Source organism: Rousettus aegyptiacus, unplaced genomic scaffold (assembly GCF_014176215.1).
Source record: "Rousettus aegyptiacus isolate mRouAeg1 unplaced genomic scaffold, mRouAeg1.p scaffold_m13_p_2, whole genome shotgun sequence".
NCBI classification, from domain to species: Eukaryota; Metazoa; Chordata; class Mammalia; order Chiroptera; family Pteropodidae; genus Rousettus; species Rousettus aegyptiacus.
Window position 1 is genome coordinate 26,239,805 of NW_023416295.1, and position 27,903 is coordinate 26,267,707.

Below are 27,903 nucleotides of genomic sequence, written 5' to 3' on the forward strand. Positions count from 1 at the left end.
CTCGGCTGCCAAGTAGACTTAATGCTCAGTCCAGCACTCCCAGCTTGTATTCTTACGCTGCTGGAGTGGCCTGTTCATGGCATCTGGTTCCCTGGCAACAGCTTTCATTGGCTCAATCAAAGCCCTTTCTTCTTAAGAAAGCTCCTACTGAGACGCCCACCACCACCACTAATCACCATCTTAACTCAGGGTTTAGGATGCAGCTGGTATGAAAAACCGCATTTGTGGATGTGAGAAGATAAAGCAATGGACTGGGTTGAACACACCTGCCTTGCATGATCTTTGCACTGGTTTTCTGCAGGACCAGTTAGAAATTACCTGCTTTTCCTCTGGGACAGAAAGAAAGGCTGGGCCAGAAAGTTTCCCAGAGCTGGAGTTCTTTGTTCGGCAGAAATCCATGAGCCTCTGTGATTCATGACTAGCTGTTTCCTGGGCCAATCTGTGATATAACTGTGAGCTCTGTGCTCTGACAAGGGGCGTTGCTGAGCTGAGGGAGTTCGACAACGAAATCCATATTGTGGAAGGCTTGTCTCCAGTCAACCACAAGCTGCAGAAAGAGGTCTGCTTCTACTAGAACCGGGAGAGTCTGGCAGCTACTCCATCTCGCCCCAAGAAGTCACTGTAGCTCCAGATTTGCTCAGAACAGCAGGAAAAAGTAGCTCTTTACACAGCTTTTTTTTTGGGGGGGGGGGGTGGAATGTTGATGAGATTCTCTAATACAGATGGGCACTTTTAGAGAAATTCTTTAATTTTACTGAGAATTGTTTTGAGTTTTATTGTTTTGTCTAGGGAATAAATAAAATGAAAGCAACAAAGTAGAGATGAGAAAGAAGGCAAACAAGTCTTTTGGTTCGCCCGTATCAATCTAATTATTTTATCTTTTCAAGTCAAATTTCATCTCATGTACTTATTTATACTCACTGAAATTTTAATGCATAGCATCATTCAGGATCTAAAAGTGTCCAGAATTCATAGTAACATTTAGAAAAGATGCTGACTTGTGGCCTGGCCGTCCACCCTAATATTTATGCTGCCCTAACCTTCTGGTTCCTGGTCATAGTGCTGAGATGTAACAGGACAGTCGAAAATTCAAAGACAGGGTTTGTGGCTGCTCTGCCTGGGCAAGCGAGGGTCCTCTCCTGTGCGATGTGTGCGTGAATGGCCCTCTGTGTCTGATCTACCAGCCCGTCTGCAATTTAGCACGGTAAGGGTTCTTGGTGGTAAAAATATGTTATGGAGGCCACTTAATAAAAACAGCATACATTTGAGAGCTATTTGGGGACCAGACTTATTCTATTTCTTATTAGATGTGTAATGGGAAAATTCTTAACCTCTGACCCTCAGTTTCCTCATCTGGAAAATGGGGATAATATCATGCCTATTGTGTGGGACTGTCCCAAGGACCAGGAGAAATGATGTGCCTGCCCCCCCCCCCAAATTCTCATTAATTTATTCTCAAGAAGGGCCCTGGCGCTGATAATTTTTAGAGGCTTACCAGGTGATTCTATAATGTTTAGCCAGCACTGAGAACCACAGATGCAGCAGATGGAGGCAGTCTATGGTTATTTATTTTTTAGGCCGAAGAATTCCTTGAATATCAGGGGTTCTTGGGGATAGAGATGAGGAAGAGCTAATATTTACAGAAACAAAATTCACTTACTTCTTCCTCAGATCTATGAGTTACAATAAACTGGAACAGAGATGTAGCCCGGTGCGGTGGAAGCATTCTCTTGCCTTTGAACGTTTTCCAGATGAATCTTAAAGTTTTTTTTTCCAAAAAAAAAAAAAAAAAAAAAATAGAAAGAAAGAAAAAAATATTGAGCACCTTCTCTATGAATATTTTGATAGGAGATTGTGTAATAGGGACAAATAGGTAAATAGTGTAGGGTTCAGGAGGCCTAGCAAAGAAAAATAAGTGAGCCTATGTGATACTGGGCTTGGCATGATTAAATACTAGTACTCTGAGCTGCTCTTCCCTGGAGGAGCCTTGCTGGTGTAACACAGGATATTACAAGATGCTCTGAAATGGAGGGCACATTTTCAGCTTGGATTCTAAGCAGGAAGTGATTTTTATCCTTCTCAACAAAGGATAGCATATTCTGATTAAAGACCGAGAGAACAAAAACACAGAACCCAGTTGATAGATGGTCATGGGGATGGAGAGCACAGCACAGGGAATGCAGGCAGCATTAACGTAATGGCTAAGTGGAGAGACGGAAGAGAGAAAGGGCAACCCGGGGAATCATTTTATAAACGTCTACATAAATGTCTAACCAATGTACCGTATACTTGAAACTAATAAAATAAAATTTAAAAATAAAAAATGGAAAAACAGAAACACAGAACTCTGTTGTTCAACTTTATACAGTACCACGCTGCCATTTTCATTAGTTAGCAGGACAGCAAGGATTTGTAGTGCGTATTTTAAGGAAGAAAATCTTATGAATACATCAGTTAAAAGGTACTTGGTACCTAAAGGCTGTATGTAGAGTAAATAAATATGTAAACAAAACCAGAACTTTTTGTGGTTGGTAACAAGGTAGGGTGGCCCAAAGCAATGTGGGACACAGGTCTAGAGAACCTGCAGGAGTATTCCAAGCTCATCCTCAGACGGTTCTTTCAGCCACACTATTATGAGTTTCCATTAATTCTTTGGGTGAGGGAAGAGGAGACTGGTGCTGGAATGCCTTGCATGTTCCTTGGAGTTATTCCGTAAAAGAACATAGCATGGGGATGGCAAATAGGTTTCCTATTAGGTACTACCTCCAATCCAATTGGTAGTGACTGCTTAGGACACCAGATTGAGAACAATTCTGCAGAGTCCTGGCCTAGCAACAGAGAGTTTCATGGCCGGTTAAGTATGTCTTCCATAAACAAGGGCGGGAGAGCGAATTGTGATGCACATAATGAGCTTTGCCTACTCAGTATTAAGAACTGTACAGAATTCTCATTACAGGATGGGGGCTTAATCATTCTTAAAATATCCTTTTGGCATCGACCTAAAGTCAAAAGTTAAAGAACCATTCTACTTATTATTATAGTAACCCTAGTTCCTCAAATCTAAGATGTCATATATTTTAAGATACACTGATGATTTAATAACACGTTTTCAGGGGAAAAACCACTACCATTAATATGAACACAAAAATACCATTCATTCGTATATTTGTTTTTAGTACTTCATTTAATGTTTGGGAATAAACTTTTTTCAGATTCAGCTTGTGGATTCTTCTGAATCGTTCGTGACCATTGGCAGCTATGCATGGCATTATGGGGATGCCCTGCTTTCCATCACCTGGCTTAGTGATCTCAACCTTTTTAGCAGATGTAGACTTAGGTAGTATAATTGTTAGTCATAGTGTAGAATCGAGGGTTTCATTTGTATTTCCAGTTTGGTTAAACACGTGTTTTTCTCCTACCCCTAATTTAATTATTCCTCTCGTGAAGGTAAACAGCTTCTCTTGAAAGTCATCCAGGAGGTTTTGAAAGATATTTGGCACCTGAAGGTGACTTTGCAGTGAATGAGTTGATCACACCAACCTCTCTTAACTTTAAAAATTCTGCTATTTCTCCTGAGATATCTGTCAATTTTTATCGTATGTAATTATAGTGCCTGTTGTGTAGACTGGAAATCCTCTTCCTGTGTCCTCTGAAGTGCTTGACTGTTTTGCTAGAAAACATGAAAGTGTAGTCATGCCTTCAGCAATAAATATTTGCTTTGCTTGTTGTAAATGTGCCTCGCTAAGTTCTCCCATGGGCAGACAACTCTGTCTCAACTCACTCTGCTGCCAGCAGGTGGCAAATTTCTTTTGACATAAGTTATAAGCGACATCCCAATTTCAGAAATGTTAAAATGTGAACAAATAAAGAGTCTGAGAAGAGAGAGAATAAGGCAGATATCTAAATGAGATAAACTCTGATTATCCAGGTCAAGATTCCAGAGCCCAGAGTAGGCAAATAAGGCCAGCAGCCTCCTCCCCCACCTCAGTCCCCCTACACAATAGTGTCTCACTGGCGTTAGTTGTGCTGCGTATAACACAGCTAATACGAAGTACAAAGTATTACAAGAAAGCAATCCAAGATAGAAAGTATTAAGTTGCATAAGAGAGGGATGGAGAAAATGCTGTGAGAATTCAGAGAGATAGACTACTTCTGCTTGTATAAATCAGGGTAGAGGAGCAGGTGGCATTCGAGTGGACGTTGAAGAAATAGGTCCTGAATGGGGCCCTGCGGAGAGAAGAGGCAGACTGTGGTGGCCATGAAAAAGCACCTCTCGGATCTCCAACTGCGAGGAGCATAATTGACCCAGGGCTCCAGTTGTGCACTCTGAAATCCATCACCGCATTTGCGCTGAGGCCAAGCTTCCCACTGGCTGCTCCTGGCTGATGACAGCATGACAGAAGTACTACAGCAGGCAGGCTTGTTCTTGGGAGACACTGCAGACATGGGACTCCTCTGGTGGGTGGCTTTGCCTCAGAGACTCCCCAGTAGCCTTGCCTAACCTTTTAAAACCGCACAGCAATCTAAGATACTTCCATCCAAACTTTCTTCCTTTCACTCTCCTTTACATGGTCAGACCTGTCCTCCAACTGACAGTTCTTCTCCTGGCTCCCTCCTGATCAATCTCTCACACATCTAATCTTGTCTTGGTGTCTGTTTCTTGGAGGACCTAGACAGACACCCAGTCCTTGTGGAGCTGCCAGGTAGGTGTCCTCAATGCATTTCAAAGCCACTGTTTCATATGCTTTGTTATTTCCCATTCCTTTCCCAATTACAAATAGCAGAAGTTTTAGAAGTTGGCACTATTGTCAGCCTCTAAAACAAGAGACATTTTAGGCAGTAAGAAGTATATATAGGAAAGTCCAAAGGAGAAAAGAAAGCAGACCTAGAGGATGGTTAGAAAGACATCCTAACCTAATTTTTCCTTATTATTCTGATTATTTCTTTAACAGAGTTTATTTGTTTTCAAGCAAAAAGGGCTAACTATTATTATGATGATGATATTGAGCTGCAGGTCAGGAACAAGTAGAATCTGAGACATGAACGACATTAGGATGCTATTGCTGCTTCTCATTTCTGAGGCCCATAAAATGGCCACTAATGGTTCCAGGGACCCAAAAAGAGACTGACTACTCCTTTTCAATTCCAGTTCTAATTCCCAGGAGAAAGCCCAACTTGGCTCAGCTTGGGTCAGATACCTGCCCTTACAAAGATCAGCTATGTTCAGGGGGACTGGGTCAGGGAAAGGACCATGTTTAGTTCATGCTCTACCAACACGGTGGGGTTCACAGTCACTCCATGAATGCTGAATGTTCTTAGAAGACGGGGGTTACTTTTATGATTCTGTGTTATGCCTTCAGGATCAAACCAGACTTTGAAATCCCTACTTCCTCTTTCAGGACCCCCAGTCTCTACTTTCCTTTCTACCTAAACTTCCTATAAAGAAAATTAGATATTTCTAATCTGGAGCTTAGGGTAGTGAGAAACTTCAAAATGTGCCTCTGCTTTCAAGTGGGTTATGGATTATTTTTATCTTGCACCTTATTAAATTCCTATGGAATGTACTCATTTTTAGCAGCCAAGTGGTGACACTGCTTTTGGGCATTTAGGAGCACTAGGAAGAGGAAATCTAGTACTCCCCTCTCCTGCTTCATTGTAGCTCTTTTCAGGCTGGCTTCATGTCAGAATGTTAATTCTGTCTCCAAATCCTCCCTGTTGTCACAGCCTCTGGTGCCTTTAGTGCTTGCTTGCTTGCTTGCTTGCTTGCTTGCTTTCTTTCGATTTCATTTTTCTTTTCTCTCTTAGTGCTCTAGGACATGAGGAAGGTATGTTTCGGAAATGCTCTCCGTTTTTTTTTTTTTTTTTGATGACCCAGCTCAAAGCTGGGCTCCTTATCCAGCCCCTGGCACAGCTACGGTGTCTGCTGCCTGGTGAGGCGGCCTTTGAAAGCTGGCGTTTTGTTGGGACGAAATCAAGCCCCAGTGGCAGACTTGGGTTGCAATGGAAAGTAGATTCCAAAACTGCCCCTGGAATTTGAACTTTTCCTGGAAACTTTCCATGCTGCCTCTTAGAGAACAGCAGGCATCAACGTATTCACACCAGGAGTCAATTAAAGAAACCCAAATTATCGCAGTTCCAATAAACAATGATCTCTCTTCCTTTTCAAATAAACTTGTTAGGATGGCCTAAAAGCCAGGTCTAATTACATGATCAGATAGCATAAATCTGATTAGAAGCTTTTCGTCTGCTTTAATTAATTTTCTCCTGCAATCAGAGTTATTTTTGGTAAATGTTAAATATGTATTTAAACAACTTTAATGTCTACCTTTTCTAAAACCTACTAGAGTTCTTTTTCATTCATTCTTCCTCCTTTTTGATGAAGCATGAATGTTCCTAGGACACATTACTCAGAGAGGAAAAGAGCTAAGAGAATAAATACCACATCTTCATAATTTAGCCTGGGATATAAATACACATATCTCAGGTATAAGCACATGGATCATATATCATAGGTTGTAGGGATCATTTAAGATGATTTTTGAGTAAAACTTAAATGTTTGACCTATTGGAGAGAAAAGGGGAGGAAGTAAAATTGTAATAATATTAGCAGTAGATTGTAATTATGCCTTTCAAACTTGTCTGAAATAGGACCTTCCGAGGGCAATTATTTTTATCAATTATCATTCTACTCCACCTCTTCTCCTGTCTCTCTCACACTTTAAAGATAATTTCCTCTTTGCAAGGTGCATCTCTGTCCATCCAAAAGTTGTGAGATCTGCATTCCCAGTGGTTTAAATGATGATCTAAAAGGCAGTAGAATGTATGTCATTCACAATAGGAAGGAGGGGAGGAAGGGGGAAGAGAAGGAGGAAGGACAGAGGGAGGGGGAAAGGATGGAAGCAGAGAAAATTCTCATACTCTACGTGGTTAGAAATTAACAATCTCTTTGAAAGGTCATCTTCTAATTGAAAAGTATGACTGATGAAATTTGATGAAATATAGTTTGACCAAGTGCAGAGCACTGGCTAATGTCATATGTCAGGTACCCTTAGTATGTATGTATGAGGAGTGGGTAATTCTCGATGAACTCTTTTTCCTTTGTAGTGGGATCTCTTAAGGGTCTGAGTTAAGATTCTATGTCATCTTCATGTTGATGAAAATTACTGCTGTCATTTTAGGTTTCTTTCAGCTCACCATGTCCTTGTCAATGCTGATAATGAAAAGAGCTCCCTTAAAATTTTTTTCAAAACAAATTCTCATAGAACTTAGGTGATTGCACTTTTTTTTTGCCCCTCCACCTTTTTTTTGGAAGACAGAAAATGTTAGTTTTAAATTTGATTGCAATTTGCTAATTGTAGGAATTACTCTTCTTTTTGTTACTTTGAACAAGTTCTAAAACCAATATTCCTGAAACCAATGTGTTTTTCTCCTTTTTTCAAATTGGTTAAGAACAGCAGAAATGAAGGGGGGAAATTCTATGTAATCATTCTTAAGAGGTAATAAAAAAATCACAAACACTAAATATGAAATAAGATTTATTTTCCTGTTGATGAATTCGAGTAACTCACATTGAAGTTAACACACATAGGAAAAGAAGAATTCCCTAAAGATTATTGCTTTAAATATATGTGCATAAAGAGATTTGGGGCTAACTGTTAGTAAAGAATGGAAAAAATCAAATGTAGTCAAATGATCTGTTTGCACTGCTCAAGGGAAGGTGATAGGGTCCACTTATCAGAGTCCCCAACACCAGCCGACAGGAGACCTCCCACACTCTTTGCTTTAAAGAAAAAACCCAATTTGGCCAAACAGTAGATAAGGAAGAGAACTCACCACTGGCTGGGTCACTGCTGGCCAGGCTGAGGTTTGATAATGTCTAATAATATCTCATGTTTACACAGGAATCTTTCCCTGGGGGCAAAGTGCTTTACTAGCATTATCTCATTAACCTGTCCTCTGACCCTAAAAGCATCCACATTTGACTGGGGCCGGGATGAATGGGAGAGAGAAAGAACAAAAAAGAATTAGATGGCAAAGTTGGATTCAGGTCTCTACATTTCCAGGCCAGGTTGTTCTCTTGTAGTCCACCGTCTCTTTCAGATGAGCCACTGAAGCACATTCCAAATGACGAGGGCCTCATGATTTGGCGTGGCTGAGTTTAGAAAGGAGAAATAACTCTGTTGCCTTTCCCTGGTTTCGGTACGTCCAAAGAATTGGCGAAACATCCTAAATATTCTACCTATATCTTCTTATTGAGGCGCTCTTAATTTTGGTTCAATAGGTTTGGGGAGGTAGAAGGAAATTTTCTTTAACCTTAGGCATATATGACCCATACTTGCATTTTTCTGAGTCTGAGCCCATAGTTTCCATCAGATTTTCAAAAGGATTTATGATTTCTTGACAAGAACACCAGTCTACAACAAAACTAGTACTTAGAATTCCAGCTATACATTCAGCTCTAATCTACTTACAGGGTCACAAGGAAGGAGAAGTGAATTTTGGCTGATAACCTATAAATCATATTTCTAAGGCCTCTAACACTTTATTTGGCTTCAAATAATTTTCTATATGTGATCCATTCATTTTTTCTTTCTTTCTTTCTTTCTTTCTTTCTTTCTTTCTTTCTTTCTTTCTTTTATTTATTTATCCAAGAACATGAATTTGGGGGAGTCACCAGCCAACTTAATACACAAGCATCACTATGTACTAGATGTTATACTTAGCACTATAAGGCAAATCATTGCCTAGGCACGAATGATAGTTGATGATCTTGCTGAATATTTTTTTTTGCTAGATAATATCCTTTCTTCTTGGGATTCCTTTAGTTGTCCCAGGGTAATGTGAGACTACCCCAGGGTGATAATGGAGATATCTAAGCCTTCACTCTGATTTTATTCTGGACCCACAGTCCTGCCCATTTTTGCAGGGAATAAGAGAGCTGGAGTGCATCCAATAAGGTATTAGATTAGCTTTCAGCTTTTGAAAGAGCTACAAATTTTTCCATTCATTGAAAAATGAATTCCCATGAACGTGAGTGTATAGAGCAACTGTAAACAAATCAGCTACCAGAGTACTCTGTGCAGAGTAGGAATGGTGGGAGATGAGGCTGGAGAACTAGGCCGAGATTATGGAGGGCCTTGTATGCCGTGCTTAGGGTTTTAAACAAGGAAGAGACACAGTCATAGCTGCATTTACCATGATTTTCTCTACCACAGGACGGGAATGAATTGGAGGAGGGACCAAAATGGAAGCAGAGAGACAAGTCAGGGAGCCAATCTAGTGATCTAAGCAAGAGATGGTAGCCATGAGGAGGAACTAGACTACAAGTTGGCTGGCTGATCATAGGGATTAAGGACAAGGACAAAGCCAAAGATAAATTGTAGTTGCTGGCAGAGTGAAATATATAGCACCAGGTGCTGGATCTCAAAGCACAGCCCTTGTCCTGGCAGTCTCGGGTACTTGTTAAACACTAAGAAGGAGCCTGAAGGGCTGCAGGAGAAGGCAGTAAAGGAAGCCAGTTCCTGACAATGGCAGGGGAGCATGATTTCTCTTGTAATTTGTCCCCTCTCCTCTGCTGCAGGTCCTACAGAGGGAGCTCCAATAACCAGCTAGATCTCTAAAAGAGAGGTGCCTGCTTTGTCTTATTCTTCCAACTGGGCTTTTAAACATCCATGCTCACTTATCCAGGATGCCTCTGGTAGGGAAGATGGATATCTCAGGCTGGGGGCGGGGTGGGGAGAGGGGCAGGGCAAGGAAGGGAGTGACAGAGCTTTTGTTGGCTATGAGACATTCTTTTGTCCCTTGACCGTCTTAGCACGATGCATTCAACAACTGAGCTGAAGTTGTTCCCCTAAACTGGAATAACAGTGGTGACTTTTTTCATGCTTGGAGAAAATCATTAACTTACCTTTTCCAAACAACTCCAAACTCCTTAGGGAATCTGTCGTTCTCTCTCAAATCCCTCATCTTCAGGGGGTGTTGGAGACTGGACACAGTGTACACTTGAGGAGCACATGCAGTGCGTCACCTAGACTTCAGTGTTAACCTTTTGGAGTCGCTTTGCCCTGTCGGGGGTGGGGCTTTTACTGAGCTCCCCTGCAACCCCTTTTATGTAAAAATACAATGAGATGAGCTAAATCCAAACCCTCTTTGGCTCCACAAGTCTATCAGCTTCCACACTAGTGTCCATGATCCTCCTGTTATACCCTGTCAAGAGAGGAGAAGTCATTAAACATAGATCATGGGAAAGCAGGAACCAATTCCCTGCTAACAAGTAACACATGACTTAGAATAAATGTATTTCACAATCCCCCTAAAAAGCTAATACAGTTTTAGTGATATTCCAAAGAAACAGTTGATTCCATAGATATCAACGATTCAGTAGTCAGGGTTGGAAAACAGAGCAGGAAGAGGGATGTACTACAGCATGGGAATCAGGGGGTCTTGGGCAAGTTACTTAACCTTTTGGTGTCTCAGATTTCTCTATCTTTAAAATGGGGATAATAGTTTCTAAGTCAGAGAGTTGTTGAGAGAATCAAATGAGATAAGATATGTAGAGTGCTTAGTACACTCTACGTATGTGTCTGGTACATCAAAACCCTCAATTAATGTTACTGCATATAACTCTAGGATACAGGGAATGTGAGTAATGATGGAAAGTCACCTAATAGTTGTCAAAGGAATGATTAAATCAAGGTGTCAGTGGCTCAGAAGCAAGACTGTTCAGAATTTTCTCCTGCTATCTTGCTCTCTCTCAATCTCTCTCCTTCCTTTGATCTTTTTTTTAAAAACGCATTCCGTCTTTGTGTTTCCTTTTTCTTGGTGCAGAGTGACAGGTAAAAAAGATCTTTAGGTTAAAAGAAGTATCCCTGAGGAAAATGAGGCTAGATCTATTCTAATTTTTCTTGAAGCCTGATCCTATGCAAAAGGCTAACCCTAGGTTAAATTCTTTCATTTTTAAAAACCAAATAGCTGGGATTAGGAGACACAATAATGTTCACTCCTATAAACGCAGTAACTGTCCTGAAGGTGGAACCTGTTGAGTATTTCTATTCATAAGCAGTGTTTCAACCTGGTGTTCCAACTAACAGAAAATTGTGTTTTATAATTTAAAAATAAGAAAAGGCAATTTAGGTAAAATTCTGATTGGACAGCAAAGATTGCATTTAGATATTTTTCAGTAGCCACTTCAACTGCTCAGACAGATTTGAACAATCCTGAGAGACAAGCACAGAGCAGTTATAAATATGTAAGAGCTGTGGTGTGCACAGGAAGGGAACTTAGTTATCTGAAGTAAACACGTTGTACAACTTGTAGACCAAAAAACCACTTGGTGAATGGAGGGATTGTACGTTGCCTTCCTCTCATAAGAGATGAACTAACTGAATTTCCTTGCCGTCTCACTTAACTCTTACAGTGAAATATATTCCCACCTTAAATGAAATATGAATCCACTTTTATAGAGGGAGCTCCCCTAAGTGGACCCCAAATAGAGAACTTGAAAATTTAATGTTTAGCATTCTTTTTGTCAGCCGCTTGTGCTAACAGTAAAATAAAACTTCTTTGTGACTTGAGAGGATGGTTTGGTTTGAAACATTTGTTCTCATTTTCTGGGGCTCTTTTAACTCTATCAAGCTATTTGGCTTTTGAAGAATGCTGCAAGAAGCACTGGCAAATGCCTGCTATGCTGGACGCTGGAAGGACTGGTGGCAAATTAATATAGCATTGAATTTAATTCCTTGGAAGTGCGAAGTGCAAATGGCGATGAAAATAGCAACAAATCGCCCTTAGAATGGATTTTTTTTTTCTGCTAAAAATGAAATACTCTCCTTTTAGGCTGGCAGGTGTCTTTATGCAAGAGTGTCGGTTGACATCCATTTGACATCCATGTCAATCTTCATGCACCCGACCCAGAAATTAACAGTGAGAAATGCAACTGTAACTATGGTATTTCAATGTTAATCATGAGGAGTGGAGAAAAGTACAAAGGGAGAGACAGAGAGGGGAAGCGCATGTAAGATAGAGTGTTTAATAACATTACATGAAAATGACTTTACCTCAACATTTAGATTTTACCTCCTTAAGTCAGCCTCCTTTTAGATCATTAAAGTCCAGTTTGAACTATCTCACACACACAAACACACACTATCACCATCACCATCACCATCACCATCACTATCACCATCACCATCACCACCACCACCACGACCAACCTTTCATTTTTTAATGCGTGACTTGACTTCCTGTGAGAATCTATAATTTCTGAGCTCATCGAGGCCCATAAACTAAAGAATGGACTCTAGATCCCTATCATATCTAACTAAGTTTTAATTAGCAGATTAACAAACAGTCGTACTAGATAAAACCTTTTGAATTTCTTATTTAGCAGTTTCTGCTACGAAGTCCCTCGTGACTGGACCCTTTCCCCTGTTGGAAATCTAGTTATCTTGTGGCGAATGTTGTAAGCTTGCAGAAATGTGCAAGTCGCTGTTTTACCTTGACTTTCAGCAAAAGGAGAGAGGCAATGTCCCTTTTCTCCGTCTGCCAATGCACTGGATCTGTTGTTGCTGCTGTTGTTGCAACTCATGAAATTATTTCATGTGTGTGTTTTTAGTTAACAAATAACAATAATAAGAAGGATGTTGCTGTCAGAATTCACACTTCCTGGAGCCAGGGGTAAAAGTGAAGAGGAATTTAACTAGTTCTCTGGAATTTTCACTCTTTCCCCCCAAATCATTCCTGTTTGCTGAAGAGCACTCCAATGGGGAGGAGACCTACAAATATTACCAACTCTATATCATTCAGGCCCATATAAATTCTCTGTGCATCAATCGTTCCTTCTGGGAACTAGGGGTAATAAAAGGGTATTTAAAGTATGATACTTGCACAAGCTCTCTCTTCAGTTCATGTCCAACTCTAATGCTCAGTATGGTTCCAGAATTCCATATTGAGAGTCTATAAAATTAGAATAATTTCCACCTCATAATATCATTGTATAGATTAAATGAGTTAATGTAAGTGCTTAACACAGAACTTGCACATAGTAAGCACTTATCAAATGACGGCTATCATATTATCATTTCATTATGATAATACTGATATTATATATATGATGATAATACCATGAAAGTTCTTATGATTTCCCTAATAGGCCTTTAGGAAGGGGGTTTCCACAGTGCTCAGGTTTGTTTTTCTCATGGTCTTGTTCACTGACTCCTGGTCAGCAAGGAGCATGAACTTCCCCCGTCCCAATCCTTAGGCTGGAATGAGCAGGGAAGGAAGCCATAGCAACGGAAGAAGCTTCTGGAGGGACTCTGAAACCAGCCCCCCGAGGGGCTCTAGGAGGTGTCTGGGAAACACTTTCACAGGCTCATTTTTGCTGCTGGCCCTCATACCCCAGTGTAGAAACTGATGCAAGAAAGGGGAGCATCCAGTCCTCCAGAATTTAAACAGTATTTACGAGTGCTCTGCTTCCATGAAAAGACAAAAGTTCTTTCTGCCCTCCTCAATTCCATTCTGTTCTGATGCAAATTCTTTTCCACATTTATTTCTACTTCAATCCTGGACTGAGTTTTTTAAAAATAATAATAGAGAATAGAAGGCGGCATTAATACCTCAGTAAGTATTTGTAGAATGATGATTAGGGGCACAGGCTATAGCCAATTTTGCTGCTGTCAGTTCACCTTTCAGAGCCCGAGCTTCTTCACATGTAAAATGGGAAATAATGATACCTACCACATAGGGTTGTTGTGAAGAATAAATGAGACAATTAAATATTAATAGTAATAATGCCGACATTTATTGATCACTTATGAGATGCCAAGTACTGTGGTTAGGGTTTAGGGCGGATTATCTCAACTACTATGCCATATTGTACCCAGGGCTTAGCATATTGTCAATGCTCAGAAAATGTTAGCAGTTATGTAGATAATGATTACTATCAACAGAGTAAGGAAAGCTAATCTTCACTGCCCTGGGCAACATGTTTGTACAATCATGTTCCCTTTCACAAAGCTGGTTCAAATCACCCATCACTCCCTTGTCCCTCTTAGGTCCTGCTCCTTGCAGCCACACCACATCTTCAAAGCACACTATTCTAGGGGAAAAATAGCCAGATTCAAAGTCTTTGGGAGACCTGCCTGGATCCTTCATTGTGGCCTGGCCTGTGATTACTCATGACACTGAACAAGCTGCTTTTAGCCTCACTGGTTTCCCGTCTTCAGAATGTGATCAAGATAACATGATCCATTTATTGTTACTACTTTAAGACCATGGGGAGAAAGATATGGGCATATCTCAGAGATATTGTGGGTTCGGTTCCAGATTATTGCAATAAAATAAATATCACAATGATGCAAGTCACAAGAATGTTTTGATTTCCCAGAATATATAGGAGTTATATTTAGATTATAATACAGTCTATTAAGTGTGCAATAGCATTATGCCTAAAAAATGTACATACTTTAATTTAAAAATACTTTATTGTTAAACCATGCTATCATCATCTGAGCCTTAGCGAGTCGTAATCTTTATTGCTGGTGGAGGGTGTTACCTTCAATTTGTGAAAACGCAGTATCTGTGAAGTGTAATAAAGTGAAGCACAATAAAACATGTTATGCCTGAAGTTTGTAAACACAAAGAAAGATGGTTCTGGTCCACTCCCCACTTAGAGACTTGTGTGGGAAATAAGTGAGATGACGGGTATGTGCTTATCTCTGGCTAAGACTAAGGATAGCACATTCCAGAACACTGTGCTATACTCAGGGCCTAGCACAGCACCTGGCACATCCTAGGTCCTCAAGAAACAAATTGTTGGTGCTGAAGATAATTCATGATTTTAGCTCAAAGGCTTGTTCTCTATGTCTGCTGCAACCCAGGGACCAGCTGCCACTCATCTCTCCCTGCAGCTACCTCAGACTTGGAAACTGAACTAACTAAAAGCTACATGCCATTTGTTTTCTTTTGGAAATTAAAAAATATAACTGGCGCTAGGTTATACCATACAAGCTTTCATTGTTGGTACTATATTTCCTCTCCTGCCCAAGATACTTTTACCCCTGATTGACTCGTCCTCTAGAATCTTCAAGGTCAAGCTGAAGTTTGGGGATCAAATTTTCTATGGGTAAGTAGTAGTAGGTTGTTGTCTTACCTAGATCATTTGAACAGCTTATTTTCATTCATGGACTATATGGAAATTAATTGTCTTACTGCTCCCCACCCACACACATCTTATTTCTGCTTGCCAAATGCCCTTTTTGTTTCCAATATGCCCCTCTCTCGGAGATCACTTCTTAAACTCTAAGGTGAATCTCCTGCCAGGGCCAATTCCTTAAAACAGGGGTCCCTAAACTTCAGGCCGTGGACCAGTATGGGTGTGTGGCCTGTTAAGAACCAAGCTGCACAGTAGGAGGTGACTGGCAACGGAGAAGCTTCATCTGTATTTGCAGCTGCTCTCCAGCACTAGCATCACCACCTCGGCTCCACCTCAGATGATCGAGCACTAGATTCTCATAGGAGCACCAGTCTCATGTGCCGAAAAGGTTGGGGACTGCTGCCCCAAAAGATCCTTGCAAAGTGAAGTTGTCTCCCAGTTAAAGCACATTTGAATCCTTCACAAAAGCTTTAATGTTATTTTTTAAAGTCTTCTGCAAGAGGCTTCAGCGATAATGACCTTCATCTTCAAAACAGGAATTATTCCACTTTACAGGGTTGTTATAATAATTGTGAGGACAAAGTCAAATAATGAATGTGAAAGTAGCTTTTAAAATCAGTAAATGCCACCAAATGTCAAGTAATATTATTCCAAATAGCATTTGGGCTCTATAACGGTACTTGCCAAGCTCTGTCTGGAAATATAATTAGTTGCTATTCCTCCTTGAGGATACCCTCCCATACCCTGAACTAAAGTTTTTAAAGTGGACTGTGTCTTTTTCACTTTTATTTGTAATTCCCTCCAGGCCCTGTCATAGCAGCTTTTATGTAGTGGCTGTTTCATCAGTAATTCTTGAATTAGATTACTTATAATAAACTACTATTGTCTTTGTCAAACTTTCTTTTTTTCTACCACTGTGGTACTGAGAAAGTTCCAAGGGACTAAATTTTTTTTTTTTTTAACCAAAGATAATAAGAGGTACAGAGTATATTTACCAAAGACCTGACATTTTAATGGTACCCTTTTAACTAGTTCGCTTTTACATGAAATGTGAGTAACACAGACTCAGATGTAAGAAATGTCACAAATTGAAAAGTAAGAGTTTAGGAACCAAGTTTTATATAATCAGTTTATTGCCACTGAGGGTGAAATAAGAGAAAAACAGGACACATCTATGAATTGTTTAAGTCCACTTTGGAGTGCTTTTGGTCTCTTCTAGGATTTCCTGGAGCCCTGAAGACTGTTATTCACCGTCCACATATGCATACATAAAAATATACCATCTATAAATAGCCACCTGCCTTTTCAGTGAAATTAAAGATGGGAGAGTTGGAGAGAATTTCCCAGTATAATTACAGGGTTCAAACTTACAGCTGTTACACTCTTACAGTTCCACCCAGAGAATTTCCAATATCACTATTTTCTATCAAGCATGTTTTTAAAAATTCTATTTTTTCTCTAATGGTAAGATGTTATCAACAGGACATTTATTTCTTGCCAAGATTTCTCACATACCTACTTTAAAAGATTAGGTGTTGCATGCAGTTATTGTGTAGACTAATTTTGTTTTATAAACTGCAGAAAATTTTCACAAGTGTTTCTGCTCCTTATCTAGGGATTAACACCAAACTCCTGCCAATGTTTTTCTTAACCTTTATGTATAACCTTTACGCATGCCCTTTCACAAACACTCTCTCACATATTTTCTGCTTAGATGCGCCTCCTTAAAAATCCCTGAGCTTCTAAAATTCTTAGGTAAGAATCAGCTGCATAAGGACACACCACAATGTGAAAGGAATTAAACTGAGCACTTTTATCTTTGCTTACAAAAAAAGCAGGTAGTAATTTATTCATACACAGCCTTTGTTCCCTCACTAAAGACCAGCGCTCTTCAGTCTTTGAGAGCCCTGAAGGACCAGTCAGTCCTGAAGAGGAAAGCGACACGTTTATAGGAGCAGTCACGCAGCTCTCCCCACAGAAGGGCCTAAGTGCTTTTAGCAGTTAATTTGTGAGCAAAAAACCCTGTTGGGAGCCTTCCACCTACTCTAAAAGCAAACATTCTTAACAGGCGGTATTAGTGTGGTGTTAAAAGAAGCATGCTTTAACCTAAAAGGTGTCATTTTATGAGCAAAAACTGGATAAACGTTAAGACTTGAAGTCGCTATTTTTTCCTTTCCTTGATGCCCAAATCTTCACAGGTTAAAATGACCTCGCACCCATTGTGATGTTCAAAACACAGGAGGATCTTAAAACAGCTTTGCACAGAGCGCAGTGGCATGACTTCCTCCTCTCCTGGTGAGGACTGTCTGTCACTGGTTTTCATTCTGTGTGTTTGTAAAACACACCAGCCATGTGTGTAAGCCTGTTAATTAAAACGAAAACAGAACTGTTTCTGTTGAGCTTTAGAAGTACAGAAATTTAGAGCCGAAGAAGGAAGGAAAACAGCAGCATCCAGGCATCCAGTCTGCTGCGGGGTCTCAGTGGCTGATTGAGAATGAGGCGACTGACTGTATGATGAAAAGCCAGGAAACAGGCAACTGAATTAAAGGAGAGAGGAGAGTGAAAAAGAAAGAAAGAAAGAAAGAAAGAGAGAGAAAGAGAGAGAGAGAGAGAGAGAGAGAGAGAGAGAGAGAGAGAAGAAAGAAAGAAAGAAAGCAGAAAGAAAGAAAGAAAGAAAGAAAGAAAGAAAGAAAGAAAGAAAGAAAGAAAGAAAGAAACTAGTGAGCCTTGAAACTGGAAGTATTTAGAATGCCTTTATCATTTCCCTTAGGGACCTTAATATCAAAGTGCCTGGATAATGTAGGCTTCTCCGTCTAATCTGATTCCAAAGTTAGCCTCTCGGACGAGAGGAAAGAATAGCTTCAGTGGCTTCTGAGGCCATTCTGGGGTCAGTCATGGAGTCTATTCCTGCCAGAGCTGCTGAGTCACTGCCACCTTCACTGCCACCTCAGATAATCACTTGACCTCTGGTTCTGTTGATCTAAAAGGTAGAGTGAAGCTTAGAGCTGAGAAGGCTCCATATGCAAGGCTCCTGCTATTATCTGGAATCATCTACTGACTCCCGGCCATGTGAATCCAAAGGACTTTAGGTATTAACAATTTGGATAAGGGTCATCAAGGATACAAAAACGCCAATCAGTTGGGGGGAGGAAAAAAAAAAAAACTCACTTGAATTCGACCCAAGAAAAATATCACCAGAAAAGCTGACCAAAAATATGTTCTAGTCCTCTTTCAAATATGGACTTCATCTCTGAAGGACAGTACAAACATGGGTCAGACAGCAACTCTCTAAAGATGCTTATTCTGTATCTTCAATCAGTATCCAAAGCAGGATGTGAAAAGGCTTAAGGGAGTGTGTCTTGGGTGGTTTGGTGCAGGAAGCAGCAACAGAAAAAATTTGAGACAGTTAAGGTGTTCATTACACTCTATTTTAAAAGGTAAAGTAAAAAGACCTCGATAACACATAACCTCTTTCTCTATGAGGGACCTATCCAATGGTGTCCCTCTGTACCTTTTTTCCATAACACAAAGTTCAGTTCTTTGGCTAAATGATACACAGGCACTGTGAACTAAATAAACGTTCCCTATGTATTTAAAAAAAATTTATTTGTGATCTGTACATGTGTTAAAGTGGGGCCTTCCTTGTATTCTTTTAAAGGCAAAACAAAACAAAAATCCAAAGTAAAAATGTATAAATACAATATATATTTTCTTACAAAAATGGGAGATTTACAAAATATACATACTGCACTTGTTTCTATTTTACAAATTTCACATGCAAGAGATACAACACAAAAGATGCCAAAAACTGTAGTGGGAGTTTAAAAAATGTGACAAACGAGACAGTTTTGGAGGCTTAAGAAACATAAAGTCAATGTTAACCTTAATATAAAAAGCAGCTCCACTCAACTGAACATTACACACATAAAGTAGCTTGTACTCCTTACAGTACCCTCTATGATTTAAAAACTGTTCAATACAGCATTCAAAAACTGTTTGGAGAACTAGGATAGTGTTGCAAGTTTGGAGGGTGATGTCAAAGGTGGAGTAAAGGTTAGTTCCCAAGATTCTTTGCTCAGTTTTAGACCATTATGCAAAAGAATGAATTCTATTATAGAAAAAAAAGTACATGATTTAAGATTAATAAAATTTAAGTAATCTAGCACATTTCAAAGAATGCCAGAATTATTTTGAAATTTACTTTCTTTTAATGTCTTTCCTTAAAAGGAGGACCCTATGGCTTGAACTGTCCTCTTCATTCACTATCATTTCGGAGGTCACCTCCTCACTCAGGGACACAAAGACAAGGTCAGCATATACACATTTTATAAATGGATTTATGGAATGAAGAAAACAGGACAAAATGGGTCTTTACTTTTTTTAAAATTTAACTTTCCTATATTATGGAGGCTGAGGGCATTACTATACTTTTCCTTTTATCTTGAAGAATTCAAATTGGAGAAAAAAAATAGAAAACCTAAATGCAGGCTTATAGGAAGAAAAAAATGAAGTGAGAGACTTCCCTCAATGTTTTAACACAGCCCATTGGATCATGTGTTCTGAATTAAATTTATGTAAAACAAATACAACAAAACCCCTTCCATTTCCTTTAACCAAGTCAGAACCTCTGACCAAACGAAGTATGGAAGCGCACAGCCTTTCACTCTTCCTTAAAAAGGAATGTTTATCTCAACCAAATTAACATCCAAAGGGAAACCTTAGATTTGCGCTACTTTGCCTCTACAAGTTGCTGTTTTCAGTCATGCCTTTCTACATGGAGACACTTCTATTTCCTCTTTTGTCTCTTACAACAAAGACAAGGGGGAAAATGCATTCCTGTTTTGAAAAGCAACAAGTCATCACTTCTCTTCAGGGTATTAAATCGACTAAAATACCCTTCTTTTTTTTCTCTTGCCTTCCTCAGGAAAAAAAAAAAAAAAAAAAGTAGCAGAAATATCTACTGCTCCTCTCCTTTGCATCATCTCCAAACGCTGTCTTCATTTCTTTTGCATCCTCACATTAGGATTCTAGGAAGCAGGCCTCCCAAGACTTCTAAATGCTTATTTTACAAGACTTGAAAGGAGTAAGGGAAGAAAAACAGGCGGGAGGGGGCAGGGGAGGAGAGACTGTAATGTCTGACCCTGGAAATTAACCCATCTGGGCTCCAGTTTGGCCCCAGTGAAAAGAGATTATGGTTTGACCACCGCTTGACAAGGACACCGCAGGGAGTCCTCCCTTCTTACAACAAAGCCGCCGCCGCAGACAGAGCTGTACCTTTCACCCGGGCCTCACAAGAGTGAGGACAGGATACTTGTCTTGCAGTAGGGGAATCGCGTACAGTCCCAGTTCAGCCAGAGCCGGGTGGAACTCACAGCAACCTCTTCTAGTCTCAGTCTTCTCGATGGGCCCAAGTCGGTCCGTACCGTATGTGACTAACATTATCGTTATTGTTATCATCATCATCCTGCAAGTCTTTGCCAGAAGTCTTTTCATTCAAACCGTCTTTCCACCCAGGCTTCCTTTCCAAACCCATCTCTTGTCCCACATCTACAAGTGTCTTCTCACTTCCAGGTCACTTCTCATTGGAGGGGAAGGAGGTTACAGAAACAAGCCCCTCACCCAGAAGTTCTTTCCCTACTGCACCTTTCCCCTTATTAGGGGAGGGGGGAAGGGAGGGGGAGGAAGGGGCCGGGGCTCATACCGCAGTCTCCCCTTTGCTGCTGTGGCTAAGTCTGTGGTAGAAGCGGCGCCAGGACTGCAGTGTCTTTCCCGACCAGATCCAGAAGCCAGTGGTGATGCCCACGATCATGGTCATCAGGTACTTGATCATGAAGACTGTGAAGTCTGGGCTCATGGGCGGGAAGTGGCCGGGAGGGCAGGGCACGGCGTAGCTCTTGCACGTCTGCAGGAGCCAGGTGCGCTCCCAGTGTTCACGGAAGGCCTGCTCGTAGAAATAACAAGCCAGAACGATGGTGGCGGGCACGGTGTAGAGCACACTGAAGACTCCTATGCGCACCATGAGCTTCTCCAGCTTCTCGGTCTTGGTGCCGTCGTGCTTCATGATGGTGCGGATGCGGAAGAGCGACACGAAGCCGGCCAGCAGGAAGGACGTGCCAATGAAGAGGTAGACGAACAGGGGCGCCAGCACGAAGCCCCGCAGCGCGTCCACGCTGGACAGGCCCACGTAGCACACTCCGCTAAGCAGGTCCCCATCCACCTGGCCCATGGCTAGGATGGTGATGGTCTTGACGGCGGGCACCGCCCATGCGGCCAGGTGGAAGTACTGCGAGTTGGCCTCGATGGCCTCGTGGCCCCACTTCATGCCGGCCGCCAGAAACCAAGTGAGCGACAGGATGACCCACCAGATGGAACTGGCCATGCCGAAGAAGTAGAGTACCATGAAGAGGATGGTGCAGCCCTCCTTCTTGGTGCCCTGCGCCACCGTGCGGTAGCCGTCGTCCGAGAAGCGCTCCACGCACACGGCGCGGTCCTCCAGCAGGAAGCCAGCCACGTGCGCCACGGCCACCATGAAGTAGCAGCCCGACAGGAAAATGATGGGCCGCTCAGGGTAACTGAAGCGCCTCATGTCCACTAGGTAGGTAAGAACGGTGAAGAGCGTGGAGGCGCAGCACAGCACGGACCACACGCCCACCCAGAGGCGGGCGAAGCGCCTCTCCTCTTCCTTAAAGTACATGAGACCGTTGGCGCGGCCGGGCTCGCACGGGGCACCGCAGTCGCGCTCGCCCAAGAAGCGATAGCCCAGGTAAGGGGGCACTTTGAGCTGGCGCGGGCACGAGAAGGGAAAGGCGGAACGGACCCTACCGTCAGCGGCCCCCGGGGGTACCGCGGTGAAGGGCAGGTCGGGCATGTAGGGCGCAGTGGGATAAGCTGTAGGGCCGCCGCCTGCGCCCCCAGAGCCGTCGGACGTGTTCTGGCCCACGCAGATCTCGCCCGCGCCGTGCACCGGGAAGTTCTCGCAACGCAGCCGCTCTGGCCACTGGAAGCCGAACTTGTTCATGAGGGCTTCACAGCCCTGGCGGGCACGCTCACACAGAGAGCGGCACGGCGGGATGGCCTTATCCAGAACGGTGCACACGGGTGCGTACATGGAGCACAGGAAGAAACGCAGCTCGGGAGAACACTGCACCTTCACCAGCGGGTAGAACTGATGCACCTCGAGGCCCGCATCCTCTTGGTTCGTGTGACCCAGCAGGTTGGGCAGGATAGTCTGATTGTAGGCGATGTCCGTGCACAGCGGGATGGAGATGAGCTGACAGAAGCCGTGGTCCGGCACCGAGATGCCCTTCTCTCCGTGATACGGCTGCGCGCCGGTGATCGCAGGCAGCGCTCCCAGCAGCGTAAGCACCAGGGTGCATAGGCCCACCCGCAAGCGCGACGCGGCCGCGCCGGGGCCCCGCATCGCCGGCCGCGAGTGCAGCGGCTCTCTCAGCCGGAGGAGCTCGACGAGGCAGCCGGGAGAAGCTCGGATCCGGGGAGGCGCCACCGCGCCGGGCGCATGAGAGTCTTCCCGGCGCCGGGGCCGGGCCGTGGGCGGCGCAGAGCCGAGGGCGCTGCAGCCGGGGTGCCCGCGTCGCGGGGGCGCCGCAGCCGCCTCCGCCCAGCAGTCGCGCGGCCGCCAGGGGCCCAAACTCTTCTGCTTGGGCTCGGGACGCCGCCTTCTCCTGCTGCGACGTAACGGTGCGGCTTTTTCTGCGGCGAGGAGCAACAAGCGTCTCCGGTTACCCTTCAAAGTTTGCCCAAGTCTCTTGACTCACAACAGCGCACAGGAACGCGCGCGCCCCCCACACCAAGTCCAGCCCCCGGCAGGCGAGAGCCCGGCGCCGCCGCCTGCCAGCCGAGGACGCCGCCTTGGCGGTGCTGCTCCGCCTCCTCGCCTCGAGCCTCCGCTCGCCGCCGCCTCCTACTTCGCCACCTTCTCCACTCCCCGCTCCTTCTTCAGCTCCAAAAGCTCGGCCCCAAGTTTCAGCCAAACGGCTGATCCTCGCTCTGAGTCCAATCGGCGCCTCGGAGCCAAGAGCGCAGCGAGTTCTTTTTGGAAATCCAGTTACACTGCGTCCGAAGCTGCGTGGCCCCCGTGTCCGCGGCCTGGGCCCGGCCTCTCCAGCCCCGCGCAGCCCTGACCCGTGAGTCCCGGCGCCCGCCGCCGCCGCCGCCCGCGGGAAGGGAGCGCAGAGTAACGCCTCGGAGCCGCGCAACTCGCCAGAAGAAGCGTCCGGCTCGCAAGGTTCCGGGCCGCCCCGCCCCCTCCCCTCCCCCCATTCACAAACCACTTTGGAGGCGGGTCCTCAAGTTCCAAGGCGGCCCAATGGCAGCGTTTGTTTTTCGTGGGGCCGCCTCCGGATTGGGTTAAAGTCAGAAGGGGCGGGTGAGAGCCTGAGAGGCGGTGTCTGCAGCGCTCTGGGCGGATTCCTGAGGGGAGGGGCAGGGGGCTGGGAGAGAAAAGTTAAGAAAAACTTTTACTCTGAATCTGCTCGGGGGTGTGGGGTGTGGGGTACACGCACCAGAAAGGGAGTTTGCTTGAAAGATTTGTTCCTCTTCCGGGTACACTAAAATACACATTCCTGAATAGAAGGAAGCATCGGGATAGACTTTTGCAGGGAGCTGAGAATAGCGCTGCGCCAGAGCTGAGAGAGACGTGACCCAAAGTCACGTTGGCCCTGCTTGGGCTGAAAATGCTGGATTCTTCGCCGGGAACTTTTTGGTACCCCGATCCTAAATGTAAGGTTCATTATAGATCGAAAGAGGGGTGGACTTCGCGGATCGCTTTTCTCTCCCCAAACCCAAACAGACCACGTGGGGCCACAATCCCCTCTCACCCACACTTTTGGTTGTAAAAAGGAGGAGGGGCCGGGTCCGAGGAGAAATCGGAGTCCTGCGAAGGGGGCCGACCTAAGGCGAGAGGAAGGACAGACCTCTTCTAGGGGAGACGGTCTGGGAGCGGCAGGCGCGGGGCACCCCGACCCTAGGCCACCCCACCTGCGTGTACAGCCCAGAGTATGGGGATCTGGTGTGTAGCTTTAGTGAGATTGTAAGAAAACTAAGTGTTGGGGGTGGAGGGAACGGTTATAAAAGTAACCTGAGACCGAGTGCCCAGGAATACTCTACGGTTTAAAGCGAGTCTTCAATTGCTTCGTTTTCTCTAGTTCGGCGTGTGGCGAAAGCACAATCTTCGGTGCAGAAGCAATAATTGATCCTCTATTTGAAATCTGCGTAGAAAAGTTTAAATGCGTATTAGAAACCAGGGCATTTCTTAATTAAAAAGTTTTCAAAACACAAAGAGGTTATCCTTGTTCTCCCGTAGCGTTTTCTTTTGTTCCCGGTGAAATCTTTGCCCGGCCAAGGCACTGGGCGCTCGCGCGTGCTCTCTGTTGCTCCTGGCGAGGTCAGAAGTTACCCGGGTCTGGGGGCGCCTCTCCCTTCTCTCACCTGACATGGAGGAATATCAGGAATTCCCATGCAAGAAAGTGACATGTTGAGAAAGGAAAAATCTGCTTCTCTCTGTCTCTGTCTCTCTCTGTCTCTCTGTCTCTGTCTCGCTCTCTCTCTCAGACAGAGAGAGAGAGAGAGAGAGAGAGAGAGAGAGAGAGAGAGAGAGAGGGCAATCCTATGCTTTAAAAAAAAAAAAAAAAAACAAAACGTTGCTCCTGGCCGATCTCTTCCTTCTGCCAAGCTCAGTTCCAAGCGGTGGAGCCCTGAAGGATTTCTGATCAGGTTTCGCGTTTGCAGAAGTTGCTGCCTCTGCTGCCCCCGGTGAGCCTCTTCTCCAGCAAGAAAAAATAGATCCTGAAATCTAAGACAATTAATTGGGCTTCCTCCCATGGGAGACTTTGGCTTCCTCTGTTTTTCTTTTATTTATTTTCTATTACTGAAATTTACTTGGACACTTTTTTTCTCTGCTTCACGGGTTTTTATTTTATTTTATTATTTTATTTTTTATTGCCATTTTCCCTCCTGTTTATGGGTTGGGAGGAATGCATCATTTAGGCCAATGTAGGGAATAAGACGCTCACATTCTCCATCCGTTCAACAGGAGTCCTTATCATTATCTTCTAAAGCATTCATTTCTCCCTCACATCTACCATATTTTTAAAATTTCTTTTGGGGTTTCTGCCTCAAGGTAATATGAAGGATCAACAATATTTGCTTTAAAAGTGTTTCATTCCTTACTTGTATTTTTAAAGGGCTCCTCTTTTTCTTTCTAATTATTATTCTTATTACCTAACATTGGGAAGCATTGATGCTGTGTTGAAAGATGTTGTTTCAAGACAATGCTGCTGCTTTGCTTTGTCATTTAAAGTGTATGTGTGGGCGGGGGGGGGGGGGGGGCTGAAAATCCTTTTTTCTCTCCGGGAGCTTCAGGATATCCTCCTTTTCTAAATCAAATTTTCATGCTTATTCATCAGGTGCTTGATCTAAGTCATCTTTGCTTATTGAGGGAGAAATTGCAAGCACTGTCATCAACTAAAATGAAAACCGACAGGATAAAATACTGTCTCAAATAACAGCTAAAACTAGTTTAGTTGATAAGCTTCTACTCCTCTTATTATAGCCCCAAATAGCTCCCTTATGTTAGGTAATAGGGATAATTATTTAGCAAGATAAAAGAGAGCCCTTAAAAAATTCAAAAGACGAATGAAATATTTTTAAAACAATCTACTTATAATATGCAGAAAACCTATACTGAGTGTAAATATCACAGAAGGGATCCTCTTGCTCTGTTCCAGACAGACAAGTGCAAAAACAAACAAACAAACAAAACAAAACAGAGAAGCAAAGGCCAATTTATTGGAAAGTTTTATTTTTTAAGATGGTATTTAAAAACTCACTTGAAAATTATTCTGGAAAATCGCAATTTGCTGTTTTTAAGAGGGGTGTGGTAGCTTTCAGTGCCTTGCCTGATATAGAATGCTATGATTTCGAGGAGCTAAGTTATAAAAGGGAGTAGATCAGAAAAGTAAGTTTACAATGTAGGGGGCTAACCAGTCTGTTTTAGGCTATATGAGAAATATAGTAACATTGGTTCACATTCTGTCCATGATCAATTTAATTTTCTTTTCCTAGCAACATCTTCCACACCCAACTCCCGAAGCCACTAACTGGTATCTTTGGTGAGCAAAAGGTGGAAAATTTTGTAACTGTCTGCTGCAAAACTTCCAATTGTCCCTGCCCTTTAAAACAACAAAGGCTTTTATTTCTTCACATCGTAGTCATATGGTCCCACAGAAAAGTGATGCGATTCATTGGCCCCAGTTATTTAAATTCTACTTATTTTGGCCAAGTTCCAGGTTCATCTAGTTTGAATTATATTCTGATGTCAGGCCAGATTTGAAAATGGCCACCTTCGTGGTACCACAATCCTGTGGTTGTAGTGAAACTCCAGCTGCAAGACTTACTCATGCAAGAACTGAAAGGACTTCTTTTAGCATATACTTACATCTCTTTCTGGCCTCTCTTACCAGACAATTTGTGACTTCATAACATGGAGGACTTGGAATTTCCAGTTGCTATGTTGCCATTGACTTACTTCTTTTCAGTTTAGTTTGAGGTATCGGATCCTTCCCCAAATGGGAACTTTCTTATCCCTAACACAGATTTTCAAGTGTTATGAATGGCTGGAGTCCTGTCAGATGTGATATCCAGTATACGTGATTTACATAGTGAAAATGTTTGACCATTTTCTTTGTTGCTTGAGGGTTGTGCTAGTTTTCTATTGCATTATGACAAATTACCGGCAAATTTAGCAGCTTAAAACAACAAACATTTAATATTTCACAGTTTGTGTACCAGGAATCCGGATGTGCAGTAGATCCTCTGGCATGGGGGTCTCTCATGAGACTGCAGTCAGCGTTTTGATTGGGACTGCAGTTACGGCAAGGTTAAATTGGAAACTCACTCATATGGCAGGCCTCAGAGTATGCATTTCCTACTCATCACATTTCTGTTGGCAGGCTTTAGGTTCCTGCTAGTTATTAATCAGACATTAGTTCCTTGCCAGTAGGGTCTCTCATAAGGCTACTTAAAACATGGCATCTTGCTCCCCCAGAGCAAGTACTCGGAGAGAGAAAGAGAAAGGGAGAGAGCACAAAAGATGACAAAATGGAAACCTTAGTCTTTCTTTCTGTAACCTAATTTTAGAAATGATGCCCAGTCACTTTTGCCATAGTCTATTAATTAAAGCAAGTCACTAGGTCTACCCACACTCAAGGGCAGCAGGAGTTACACTTGGGCATGAACTCCCCCTTATTTGAGGGTGAGGATCATGGGGAGCCATTTTATAGACAGTTTACCAAAAGGGCTATTATTAATTCCCAAAGTATTATGGAGATGAGGTCACAGAGACAGATAAATCTTAAGTCTCTGTACTTGTGGCGTCCAGAGAAAGGGTTACACACAAAAAAACACATATTGATGGGTTATGATGCCACTTGCCTCTGTTAGAGTCAAAATAGAACCCTAACTCTGGCCAACTGTTTTTCAAACACATGCCATTGGACTAGAGGGAGAAAGAATTCAGAAGAAGTTGATTTATAAAAGACCATCGGCAACCATGGGGGAAAACCTCCAAGTGCAGAGGGTGGGCTATATTGGAGGACCAAATCTATACCCAAAGGAAAGAGCATTGGGGTCACAGTCTGTAGAAAGATCTTAGCTATTTGAATTTCGAGGTAAAAGCACTGTTGGTAATTGCTACCCATGACTTTAATGCCAGTCTGTAAGGTAGAAAGGTGGCA

At 43.0% G+C, this 27,903-nt stretch overlaps 1 protein-coding gene and 1 long non-coding RNA gene across 6 annotated transcripts in view; one reads left to right on the top strand and one right to left on the bottom strand.

Annotated features, from left to right (window-relative positions):
* Nucleotides 1–18,731: 18,731 nt before the first annotated feature.
* FZD7 (frizzled class receptor 7) lies at nucleotides 18,732–23,400 on the bottom strand. The gene has a single exon (XM_016161963.2). The coding sequence runs from the start codon at nucleotides 22,569–22,571 to the stop codon at nucleotides 20,847–20,849; it is 1,725 nt and encodes a 574-aa protein (XP_016017449.1). The 5' UTR covers nucleotides 22,572–23,400; the 3' UTR covers nucleotides 18,732–20,846.
* Nucleotides 23,401–23,402: 2 nt separating this feature from the next.
* LOC107519375 overlaps nucleotides 23,403–27,903 on the top strand; it is a 72,268-nt gene continuing 67,767 nt past the window's right edge. For all 5 annotated transcript variants that reach the window (XR_004955740.1, XR_004955741.1, XR_004955739.1 and 2 more), the window contains exon 1: nucleotides 23,403–23,890. This is a non-coding gene — a long non-coding RNA (uncharacterized LOC107519375). The remainder of the gene's footprint in view (nucleotides 23,891–27,903) is intronic.